Below are 13,133 nucleotides of genomic sequence, written 5' to 3'. Positions count from 1 at the left end.
AGAACTCCATATGTACATAACTCTGCAGAAGACTTCACTCATGGAAACACTGGGTTGGCTCCAGTGGAAAAGATTTCCATTGGCAGAATGAGACTTTCTCATCTTGCTGCAGCCCAAAAGGCTCTCTCAAATGCTGCTCATGGGGAACAGAGATCCCTGAAGAAAAACTTGAGGGGTGTGTCTGCAGGGGATGGAACGATTTGGCAAAAAGCTTCCACTGGAAATCTACTACTGGATCCAGTTCATTATGTATTCTGGCAAATGCATGTGGTAGAAAACCTTGAGACATTTTATAGCCATTTAGAATATTGTCGTCCTTCAGAATAGTTACCTTTAAAAGCCCTCTGTGAAAAAATGTCAGCCCTTTGTAAAGCACAGTTACAGGTTGGTTTTTGTTCAGCTCAAGGGAATTCTGGAAGTCTTCATAGGCTGTTGCATAGTCCTATTGGACAAACACAACTTCCATCAGACACAGAAATCTGCTTGGTCTGGATTATAAAATTTATACAAATTACCTTGCAATTACATAAAACTTTCCTCTCCATAAAACTGGTGTCTGGAAATTGCTAAGGGTATCAGTTATTCATTGTACTTCTAAACAGAAGAGAAGAAGAGACTGGATTTATACCCCACCCTTCACACGGAGTCTCAGAGTGACTTACAAACTCCTTTCTCCTCCCCTCCCCACAACAGACACCCAGTGAACTAGGTGGGGCTGAGAGAGCTCTCCTGAGAACTGCCCTTGAGAGAACAGCTCTGAAAGAATTTGTAACTGACCCAAGGTCACACCAGCAGCTGCATATGGAGGAGTGGGGAATCAAACCTGGTTCTCCCAGATTAGAGTCTGCGCACTTAACCAGTACACCAAACTGGCTCTCAGCAGTAGCAGTACCTTGAAATTAACTGAGATGGTGCCCTATGAAAATGCTGAAATTATATTTGTATCACATCTCTGAAATACTGATTTCTCTCAAATACTCCATTACTTATATAACATGCACTACTTCTTCACACCCTTACTTTATAAACATTTAGCAGCTAATATTCTCCCAAAGATAACCAACTCATTTCTCAGGCAGCCTCCCAGCAACTTTTTGTGAGTTAGCCTCAGTGCAGGAGATGGGGAATTTCAAAAGAAGTGATGCCTTGCAAGCCCCAAAAGATATTAGCATGAAGCTTAGCTTCCAGTTCATTAGCATGAAGCTTAGCTTCCAGTTCACTTTCAGAGGTTGTCTTTGAGAATAAACACCTATCAAGGAACTCCCATTGTCTAGTTAACAACTAACCTCAGACATGAAGTAAAGAGTACCTCTATGCCGGTAGAGTCGTGCTGAAGGTTTTAGTTGAATAGCTTTAGTGAGATCAGCCAGTGCTTCACTAATTTGACCCAAAGGTGACAGTATCTGTAAATCCAAGGGAACACTTTAGCCTAGCAAGAACACACAAGTAATCCTTTATTTCTCAACATTTTTAATTTTCAATACGAAATACTAATAAGCAAACTGAGAATTTGTGTGCAATATTTACACTGAACAAGGGCATTGTTGTGTAGAGAAGAAATTGTATGCTAAAATTCATTGGGCGCATGCTCCCATATTCATTACATAAGCCAGTGGAGGAATGTGAATGCCAGGTATCAGATTATATTTAGTGTTGATTTTAGGACTTTGTGGGAATGTTTAGTGTACTTCAACATGTGGTCTAACTAAATTTAGTTTGCAAACTGCCCTGGAAGTTTTTTGAACCAAAAGGCAGGTTACAGCTGAAGTAAACACACAAAATAAAGCTATGTTTGGGACTATATTGAAACAGTATATTTCTTTCTTGTCAAAGAGTTGGCAACCCATCTGCAGAATTTATAAAAGTTATAACCTTAAATAAAACATCACACACATACAGGCTCACACTTTGGAAGATGGGACCCTTAACAAGTTTATATTATACCTTCAATTACACAATACTCCTAATTAAACAGGATTCAGGAATTCAAAATATTATTCTTTAATCTATCAATGGCTATATATCTGTGTACATCATATCAAGTTTTTTACAAATATTGCCAAGTATATGTTCCTTCTTTCAATTATGCAGCCTTTTAAAAAATGGAGGCCTATTGTTTTGACAAGTATTTAGAAGAACTCTAGCAAGAGGGAAAAAGAACCGTCTAAGGTACTGAAATCCAGAATCCTTTTAAAAGAAAAAGAACACAGTTACCTCTGCTCGCTGTTCAAATACTTCTGGGTGATCTGGTGCCAGGCTAATTACTCTGCTCAGCTCAAACAAAGCACGCTCTGCATTTTTTACATCCTTAAAAATGGAAAATATAAGCAGCAATAAATTTAAGCGCATTTCAATCCTTACAGCAAACTATAGTAAGATTGTCTGAATGCAAGTCACTCCACTAAATATGATTAAGGTTCATAAAGCCAGGATGCAAAGTTGGTTTATTAACCACAGTTAGTCTTAACAATGGCTTTGCATGATCTCTGAATTTAGACAATTAGGGTTAACCCTGTTTTAATCCTGGCTTGTTCTCTGGCAATGCCCTCCCAGGCTACAATTAAAGTAGCGTTTGTGACGGCAAACCAGGATTTGACAGATGCCTGTGAGCTGAATCTTGTTTTCACAAACAAACCATAGTTAAAATAAACGATTGTTTTGTTTTAAGCAGTGTTTTTGTTAAAAAAAAATGCCAATACTCACTATGGAGGCCTGCTGGGAAGGTGACAGGAATGCTAATGTATTACATCGCACTTGCTGATGACAACATCATTGTGTGTGACAGAGTATATCATCTGCCCTACCACCTTCTTTCTCTGTTGTCTCACCTGCTGCCTTTTCCACCAGCTTCTTTTGCAAAGAGGCCCACCAGAAAGAGGCACTGGTTTGCCATGCTAGTGCATACTGGCACACGAAAAGCCCTGCTTTTAAGTCTGAACCAAGCCGATAAATATTTATATTGTTAGGCCAACCATTTCAGATTGTACAGTATACAAAGTACTTCAAACCAATCATTTACATAATATTATGAAGTGTCCAAAGAGAATGAACTGCTTTATATCACAAATATTAGCAAAACAAACTGTTTGCATAAATATGGGAAAAGCAAATTAATTCCTTTTCCAACATTCATCCTTAATATTTGGAGATCTGAGTACTCCAGTGTGGTTCCTTCATCTGACACTTGTGTTGATTTCAAAATTCAGTGCTGTCATGGCTCTATAAATATTATCAGCATTATAAGCTGCGTGAAGGCTATGACTATCTTTGTCTGCAGCACAACAGGCATGTATTGAGTCTAGCCAGGTGCCGCATAAAGCTGATTCCTAGCCAACAAACTACATAAACAGAGGTGTAATGTTGAATTTATTTGTCCAGGTTACATGAGAGTCAGTTGCAGAGAATCTGCTTTGTATGCAGAAGGTGCTAAGCTCAATCCCCACCACCTCCAGTTAAAAGGATCTAAGAGTAGGAGACAGGAAAGACTGCAACCTGAAACCATAGAAAGCTGTTGCCAGTCTGGGTAGACCGCACTGAGACCAACAGACCAAGGGTCCAATTCAGTATAAGGTAGCTTCATGTGATCAACACACACCACTCACAAATTATACCAGAGGTACAAAGCTAATGTTGCTCCATGCCTCTTTTCTCATCTTCCTCATAATATCATATGCATTATCTGTGACATGACATGCTGTGTACTGTTCTATGTTGCCTCACATCATTGATCAGCAGCCACCGGACACAGTGCATTGTGTTGATGTAGATGTTACGAGGAAGAGGGGCAAAGAGACACGCAGTTCCAGCTAGCATCTGCTTAAGCCTTTAGCATCAACTAGATGCAAGAACATAGTTGACTGAGCATTTCTCTTATTATGCAGTGTCTAACAAAATTCCAGAAAACAGTCTCGATACGGAGATATTTTTTTTTACTGACAAGAAGAAATTTGTGAAACAGAGATATTGAAATATGCTTGGTTTTTTCCTAGCAATAGTGTTCTTACTTTGACTGTAAGGTATTACTCAGGAATGCAAAGAGCATCATTCTCATACAAATCTGAGATGTATACCGTATACCAACAGCATTTTCCATTTCCCTTCAGACTCCTATCATACCAGCCTGTCAGTCAGCTATGAAAACATTCTTAAGAGACTGGCCAACTATCCTCCCCCTTGCCTGCTAACTCTTTCTTTATGCAGTCTGCATTTTAATACACTGATGGCTTTGAACTAACACTAAGACAAAGACTGGGAAATATGAACACTGTGAATTGACTGACTCAGTATATCTATGTTCACAAGCTGTACACATATTTGAATCTGATATAGCTTGAAGGGGAGAAACGATTACATTTTAGCAGTCTAACAATCTCTAGACACTTTTGCAGCTGTAAATACTTTACCATATTTAACATGTCAAACTAAATTCATGTGCCAGATTGTGCTCCCAATAAACCACTGGTGTCCCTCCAAAATGATACCTCCACGGCTCAAATGACTCCCCCCCACCCCGGAACAGCACTGGGGCCCTGGAGTGCAAAGGGGTGCTCAGTAAAAAATCTCCAACTTTCCACTGGCAGAGATGCCATCCTGCTAGTTTAAAGGCTTTAAGGTACAACACATTTTTTTTATATAATAAAGAAAATTTGAAACTAAAGAGCACTGATCCAGAACGTTAGTTTTCCTTCCTAATGAGATTGAATCCATGTCCGGATTGCCCATAATTCAATCAAAACAGCTCACATGTTTCCCAGTTTTTGTCAAGGATCTTTAAGAAGAAGAACAAGAGTCACAATATGCCAAATTCTATATCATATCTCTGTATGGTGAAGCTATGTATACATGGAGCTCAGAAAAGCCTTGTGCAATTGCCCAGGCATTTTTGTTGTTGTTGTTCAGTCGCACAGTCGAGTCCGACTCTTTGCGACCCCATGGATCATCTCCTGCCAGGCCTTCCTGTCTTCCGCCGTCCTCTGAAGTTGGCTCAATTTCATGTTCGTCGCATCTATGACACTGTCTAACCATCTCATCCTTTGCCGTCCCCGTCTTCTTTGACCTTCAATCTTTCCCAGCATCAGGGTCTTCTCCAGTGAGTGCTCCCTTCTCATTTGATGGCCAAAGTATTTGAGCTTCAGTTTCATTATCTGGCCTTCCAGGGAACAGTCAGGGTTGATTTCTTTTAGGATTGACTGATTTGATCTTCTTGCAGTCCAAGGGACTCTCAAGAGTCTTCTCCAGCACCACAGTTCAAAAGAATCTATTCTTCGGCGCTCGGTCTTCCTTATAGTCCAACTCTCTCAGCCATACATGACTACTGGGAATACTATCTAGTTTATTCAAATAAGGTATATCGTTACCATGGGCTGGATTGAAAGGAGCCCTTATGCAAATGGAAGGCACCTTCATTCCACAGATTTTGGATTCAACATGCTGCCTCCTGAATTGCATCGTATTATTCCCAATGGTCCTCTGACCTTCAAGAACAGGTTCTTTTTTGGTGGCGCAAGGGGCTGCAGTAGACAGAGGAAGCAGGAAAGACCTAATCCATTAGTGGAGTGCCACTCACATTACTTTAGATCCAGCCCCATGTATTTACAGGTATTCTTAATTCACAACACTATGCCAATTCAGCTCTATAAACTCCAGTTGGGAATACCTGTTAATCCACAAGACTACTCAAGTATTTAAAATTACCTACTCCAGAAGTCATAGCAATGAAGTACAAGAAGAGCTGAATTAATCAGCAACCGTGTTCATTTTTACTAATATATGGCTTTAGAATAAAACGTGCTGCATTATCTTCTGTTTAATATTCACAGCTATAATTCAGATAACTTGCCGTAACACTGACCAAAGCAATGTGATTGCTGAGAGGTGGAGTTATGAAACAGTAGCCCCAGTCCCTCACTAAGGTCATTATTTCTTCCTTGAATGCTTAAATCACCGCAAACAGATAAACAGTGGCGTTGTCAGTTTAGGGTTCCAAACAATTATTTCCCATCTACACTGAGCTACCTATCTTAATTTCAATACCAGTCTCAGCCATTTATGTGATGCACCCAAACAAAAAGGCTAAGTGTTCCAGTTCTTGCTACATATTTAATCTACTAATGCACGCATTATGCTAATGTGTAGTTTTATTACTGCGTCAATATTTAGTACACCCAATGTGTACTCCGTAAAGAGCAGCTCGGACTATCAGTATAACTACTGTGGTGAATTGTTTCAAAAATATAAAATACTCACATGCAATCCTTTCTTTCCGTATGCTATCCCCCTTCCATAAATTGCACTAATGAGCTCCGGCTGTTCCTGTTCAGAGCACAATACAATTAGAAGGTTCCAGTGCACACAGGCCATTAATAGCAAATGCTACGTTCTAGAATGCCTTCATTCCCAACACAAGCCAAGATCTAGGGAGGGGAATGCATATCTTCAACTTTGACACACATTTAAAAACCACTTGGGGGGGATTTGGTGTGGGAACAGCAAGATGGGAGAAACAGTTGAAATCGCCTCCATCTTTCTGCAGCTCCCTGGGCTTCATAACGGGATGCACATATGGACCCTGCCACCTCCAGCATCAGCTTTTCAGAGGTCTCAGGGGGTTGGTGGGGGCAAGAAAGATCCATGAGCAGTTTTGTGCGCCACTGGAGCTACGCCCTTGTATTTACTACCGTGAAAGTTATTGCTCGTTTCAGACCATGGTTTGTTGTGCTGTGTCTGCATACTTCATCTAGGATATTCACATATGCAAAAATATATTCTAAATCATTAACACACAGCAGTCTCTACTATGTAGGATGAGAAGTATCCAGTGTTCAGCTATAGGGAAAGTTTTCAAACTTAGGTACCTCTTAGTCCCTTTCATGACCAACCCAGACATGATGTTGCACACATCCTTCCTCAACTCCCCCCCCCACCAGCAGCCCAGCCATAAGTCTAAGAAGAATTGACAAAATTCCATGACCTGCTCTCCCCACCCTTGATTCCAGAGACTCTGACCACATGTGACTCTCTCTCCTTCTACCACACAACTTCTTAGGCTCAGGATGCAGAAATACTTCCAGTGACATCTGCCGTGGACTCCTGCCTCTCTTTTATACATGTGAAATCTGTCTACCAGCCATACCCTTTAAACTTTTGTTTCATGTCATGGATGATTATGAAGCAGCTTTTCCCTTCTGTTTTTGTTCCCCAGGAAGAAAGGTACCCTACACTGGGAAATTCCAATATGGAAGTTTATATAAAAAGGAGTATAAAGTTACCTGAAGCATTGTTGAGAAGTGACGTATAGCTTCATCATAGAGGCCACTACCAATCAATACATAAGCAACCGCTGCCAAAACAACATTAATGAATTTCAAGCTTCCATGAATTCCACATTTGCCAATCATATGAAGAGTTGCTGAACTCGCTTTGAAGAGCTGAAAGCAGTAACCTTTTAAAGTCTGCTTTCCAGAGGCCTTGGAGTAGCATTCATGGTTTTTCATGGCCCATTTTATTCTCACAACAACCCTCTGAAGTAGGTGAAGCTGAGAGAGAATGATCAGCCCAATGTTACCCATAGAGTTTATACATAGAATGGAGATTTTATTCTGGGTCTCCCAGTTTCTAGTCCAGTACTGACTACTGTTCTACAGCACACATTCCATTTTCTGCTCATGAGACAAAATACCTATCTAGAGGGCTCTGACCTACAGAAACATGGTAAAATACATTTATCTAATTATAATATTTCTGTTCCACCTTATCTCCTCAGACTCAATTTGTTAATCTAAGCTGCCACAAGGGTCTTTGTCAATTTAGCCAGAAAGCAAGCAATACTGGTTTTAAATTAAAAATTAAACTTGCAGTACAGACTATGGCAGGGGTGGCCAAACTGTGGCTAGGGAGCCACATGTGGCTCTTTCACACATATTATGTGGCTCCCGGCAGGGCAGCTGGGGAAGCAAAGAGGAGCCAGGCTTTCTCTCCCCTCCTCCCATTTTCTTTCTCTTTCTTTCTCTTTTTCTCTCTCTCTTTCTTTCTCTCTTTCTCTCTCTCCTTCTTTCTCTCTTTCTCTCTCTTTCTTTCTTTCTCTCCCCCTTCCTTCCTTCCTCTCTCTCTCTTCACCTCTCTCTCTCTTAGACAAATAAATATCATTAGCAAACAAGTATCATTGGAAAACTAAATATATCTGCTTTTACCCCTTTTGTTTTTATTTTTGACAGTCTCATTTAATGTTAATCAAAAGCAAATGTGCTTATTTTTAATAAAAATGTATGTAATATTTGTTCACATCCTGCAGCTCTCAGACACCTGATGTTTATTCTGTGTGCCTCTTACACTGAGCAAGTTTGGCCACCCCTGGACTATGGCATAGAGTGCCCTCCCCTCAAAGAGAACTAGAGGTTACTAGACAGCCAGAATTTAGTACTATGGTACTCTAACCAACATGGAGGAAAACTTCTATTTGCTATTTCCTCCTTTAAACTCTTCACATATAGCTCAGTTGCAAAAGATTATGGGTGTAATAAATTTTGGCACTGTCACAACCTGTTCTTCCAGAATCTAATAATGAAATATGAAATATGTGTGGTGCTTGATCCCTTGATGGGATATATTAGCAAGCCTCCTCCAGCTTCCCCAGGGTAAGTTACCCTAATGCTAAGACAGCCTCAACACAAACCCATGCCTTTGAAGGAATCTGAGAGCCATACAGGAAGCGAAACACACCAGCATAGTTCTAGAGATGATGTGTTTATCCTGCAAAATTCTAGAAGCCATTTCTAAACATGCACAAATATAACCACTCCTACAATCTATTTACATCCATCTTAAAGCAGAAGTTTTTAAAATGTACTGCTGAAATCAGTACACGTGCAGTAACCTAAAGTTTGTGAAAAGGAAACTGCTCAGGGGGATAATGTGGAAAAAGCAATGTCACTGTCCTGGAGAAATGAATCAGGAGTACACCCTTCAATGAGGTGTAATGAATAATCTATGCAGCCGCCAAATCACTTGCTCACAACTTTGATGCCGGTAGCTCACAAAGTAGTATTTTTGCTCACAGGACTCCACAGCTTAGAGGGAACATTGCTGGGGGGAGGGAGACTAGAAATACAGGTAGATTCACCTGTGCAGGTTTCAGTTTGTTTTTCACCAAGTGGGTAAATGTTTCTATTTTTTGTTAAAACATCTGAAGTGGCAGATAGGAATCCACCCTAACAGATTTCTGAGTAATGATGTGACACTATATCTATATATGTATATATACAATAAAGATGGAAAGCTAAAAGTACAGAAGCAACAAAAGGAATAATTTCTAAATGTCAAGATCCCGCAATCTAACTCTGTTCTGAAGGCAGTTGTTGCAGTAATTAAAAGTCACTTATTAATAAGTCATAATACACCCAATTTAGAAGAACTTGCAGTGCTTCTTGGGCACTGTAATCTACTTAAAGGCACTGATGACATGTAGTGTATCTTACCTAACTCTTCATTTATACTGTCATCATTCGTGGCAAAGGGAACTCTTTTTTGTTCAGCAAGCAATTTTGCTTGATTCTGTAAAACATTTAAGGAGTTAACTTGATAAATCCAAAATAACAATAAGTGTATGATCTAGCCAAAATTTATTTCAGTGACTTCAGGAGAGATGAAAATTTAACACTGTAATCCCAAACAGAGTTACACCTTTTTAAACCCACTGGCATCAGTGGGCTCTGTTTAGTATTGCAGCATAATTCTCCTACTGAATACATTCCATTAATATTAGTCTTCCTCTGACAGAACACACCTTTTTCGCTTGCGCCAGAGGAAGAATCATTGTACCAGAAGAAGAGTCGTCTGCTAGTGAGACAGACTCATAAAACCCAGACCACTGAGATTCACGGTACTTCCTCAGAGTTATGCCCCTCTAAGTCCACTGAAGTCAAATGGGCTTTGAAACAAATAACTCTGTCTAGGATTTCACTGACAAATGTTCAAAATTCTATCAAAAATTTAGTACTGGTGCCCTGACCTGGATAGCCAAGGCGAGCCCGATCTTGTCATATTTTGGAACTGACCCTGGCAAGGATTTGGATGAGAGACCACCAGAAAACACCAGGGCCAGAAGGCCAGAAGCAGGCTATCAAGCCACTTCTCTGAACCTCCTCTGTGCCCCAGTAGGAGTTGCCAGATGTCACCATGACTTCCAGACATGGGCACGCGCACACACAAAAATACCCCCCCCCCATTAGTGCTGGTAAAAGTATTTGGATTAAAAGTAAGGCAGCATTTTATTGAAAAAAAACAGCAGTCATTAGTATCATTATGACACACATTTTTATCCTACTCTTTGGCTCAGGGTGGCACACATTCTCCAATTTATTCTCAGAACAGCCCTATGAGGTAGTTTAGGCTGTTAGTGACTAACCTATGGGCACCAGTGTTCCCTCTAAGCTGAGTTAGTGTGAGCTAGCTCACACTTTTTTAGCCTCTGGCTCACACATTTTTGTCTTAGCTCAGGGAGGATGGCTCCAGAGCAAACTAATTTATGCAGTAGTCGAATCGCTTGCTCACATCTTTAATGCCAGTAGCTCACAAAGTAGAATTTTTGCTCACGAGACTCCACAGCTTAGAGGGAGCATAGATGGGCACCCAGCGAATATCAGAGCAGAACAAGGATTTAAACCAGGTTTTCGCAGTCCCTGACTGAGACTATGGCATGCCAACTCACTTGATAGAGTTTAAACAACATTCACAGTTCTAAATGTCTTTTTCTAACTCAATGTATGCAGTCTTTAAAGAACTGCAATCAATCAAATAAAAGATGCAACTTCCTCCTTATATTTGTATCAATATTTGGACATGAAAGACAGGCAAATTTCATCATCATCAGGCAAAATGATATCCTAAGTAACATAGCAAAATTGCTACTATACTGACAGCCCAGTAGCCCAGTATTGATTCACTAGCATTCACTAGTGGCTTGCACTCTGAAACTGAGATGTCCTTGCATCCTTGCTCTCACCAGAACCAAAATTGATCGTTGGACTTACTCAGGCTAGGCCTAATGCAAACGTTAGGTAAAATACAATAAATATATGCACACATTTCAAATTCAAAAGTTTATATCACAAAGGATGGAACTAAATACATTTTGAAAGTTAAGTAAAATATTAATAAGGCCACTACCAAGATTAGATCAGAACCTACTCAGCAAGGATAGTTTCAAGACTTGGTCACGATGTTTTAGGTAAACATACCAAAAGTTTTTCAGTATTTATTGAGAGCAGGGATTCACAAGCTGGAGACCCTTGTAGCTCACAGTCTGAGTCATGAAAGTTCAAAAAAGAAGCATCTAAAATGGAAACATTTCCATTATTAATCACATGCTCAATCTTAAAACAGTTACGCTGAAGCAGAATTTAAAATGTAGAAGAGAGTATTAATTATAGAATGTATGACATGGAAACATTTCCAGATTAATTGTTCAAACTCTGTCTCCTTAAATGTAAAACAATGGATTGGCTCTAAATGGAAACTAGCACTCAAGATGTTCAATTTCAATAGTCTAGACTTCTGGGAAAAGAGTGCATTGCTTTTGTGCTTTGTACCTAACACACAGCTTGCTCTAGATCACATTTGTGGGCACCTGTGCATTTTAAGACTAAATATAGTCCCTCCCACAACTGTGAACTGCCACCAACATTTACTTTTAAGTGGACAAGTACAAAAAGATTCAGTATCACTGGGCAGCTGTTTCATTCAAGCTAGATGTTTTGAACCCTAAAGTCCAAGTTTAAATCTCTGTAGAGAACTGGAAAAAAGGCCGTTATTATCCAAAATGAGGCAGAGTAACATTTAGCTGCAACAGCCCTGAAGTGTATGAAAAACCTGGATTTTTTTTATTTTATACACAATTACTAAAATACACTAAATTAGAGGTTTAAAGATATGTAAGGTGTTCGGATAAAGACATTTTGATGATAAAATTGAGGGTAGTTTTATGTGCAGCAGCAGTGATCTTTTAAGCTTTAACAGGAAGACCAAAAGGAAGTGTTTGTCTTCCCTCAATTTACCACCCCTTGAGTTACCATTTGGAAACCACCCTCCAGGCAGCATTTCTTACTGATGACCTCTGATGTGAGGGTGTGGGGCTTAGCAGCTGCAGTTTGATGAAAATAATTATCCTTTCCCCAGCCAGCGGTTTCTTCTGAGGACCAGCAAGGTAAGAGATTCAGGCAGCGCAGGAAGAACTGCTATGTGCAGGAAGAGGGGAGGGGGACAGCACAGTGCCCCCACAAAGAAGCCGTAAGTGGTATAACCCAGGAAAGATTTAATCGCTCAACGCTGTGTAAACGGAACCTATACACTCAACAGGAATCTCTCAAAGTTAGAAGACAGCAAGAGGACGCCAGGACAAGCCCTACTCAGTGCCCTTCAGCCATAGGCAATCAGGGTCAGTTGGCAGGATCAAGACTTTTTCCTGGAACGAAGCTGCGGGAGGGGGCGCTATTCCACGTCTAAACGTTGACCCGTATTTAAAACGACCCTGCATGCAGAAAGCTAGCATGCCCAGGAGAGTAGCTCAGCCTAGCTTCCCCCTTGACAGGGTCCTACGTGTCGGGTCGGGACTGGGGCTTTAACTTTATCCCATGCGGGAATATCCGAGCGCGCAACCCGACAGCAGCACCTCAGGAAACCGATTCCGTTGGGTGCATCGCCCTGCCCCCTAGCCAGGACTGTAAGGACGAAGCTGGATAGGCTCCTTCCTTTGTTTCTTCGCCCTTCCGTCACTCACCACAGTCGCCGGCAGCTGCCGCATACTGTTCCCCACCCCAGTCAGCCACCAAGGGCTCCGGGCAGCCTCTGAGCCCCTGACCCTGAGGGCGGTACCGCTCCTGCCAGAGCAAGGGCAACGTCGGGTACTGCTCAGTCAGGGCAAACGCCGGCCGAACTGCCGACACCAGCAGCAGCAGCAAAGCGAGACTTGGCCAAGAGCACCAAGAGGCGGTGGCAAGTGCCATCTTCCTAGCACGCCTGCGCAAAGTGATTGCCTCTTCTACGTCCCTCCCCTCTTCTTTGGTAACACTTAGGGCGGGGCGTGGGGAAACGGGCTGCATTCTGGGAGTTGTAGTACCAACGTCTGGGGTATTTGCGGC

The 13,133-nt window shown here is 41.2% G+C and overlaps 1 protein-coding gene across 1 annotated transcript in view; it reads right to left on the bottom strand.

Moving 5' to 3' along the window:
* The window catches only part of TTC13 (tetratricopeptide repeat domain 13), a 33,247-nt gene extending 20,249 nt beyond the window's left edge, over positions 1 to 12,998 (bottom strand). The window contains exons 1-8 of the mRNA XM_015429241.1: positions 12,773 to 12,998; positions 11,235 to 11,329; positions 9,474 to 9,549; positions 7,269 to 7,339; positions 6,247 to 6,312; positions 2,215 to 2,307; positions 1,287 to 1,403; positions 332 to 442 (exon numbers count right to left, since the gene is read on the bottom strand). Of these exons, the coding sequence (XP_015284727.1) occupies positions 332 to 442; positions 1,287 to 1,403; positions 2,215 to 2,307; positions 6,247 to 6,312; positions 7,269 to 7,339; positions 9,474 to 9,549; positions 11,235 to 11,329; positions 12,773 to 12,998 (855 nt within the window). The remainder of the gene's footprint in view (positions 1 to 331; positions 443 to 1,286; positions 1,404 to 2,214; positions 2,308 to 6,246; positions 6,313 to 7,268; positions 7,340 to 9,473; positions 9,550 to 11,234; positions 11,330 to 12,772) is intronic.
* Between the last annotated feature and the right edge of the window lie 135 nt (positions 12,999 to 13,133).

This window comes from Gekko japonicus, unplaced genomic scaffold (assembly GCF_001447785.1).
Source record: "Gekko japonicus isolate JY-2015 unplaced genomic scaffold, Gekko_japonicus_V1.1 scaffold3390, whole genome shotgun sequence".
In the NCBI taxonomy this organism is placed as follows: Eukaryota; Metazoa; Chordata; class Lepidosauria; order Squamata; family Gekkonidae; genus Gekko; species Gekko japonicus.
The sequence above is the reverse complement of the archived record's forward strand: the minus strand, read 5'-3'. Positions and strand labels throughout refer to the sequence as shown.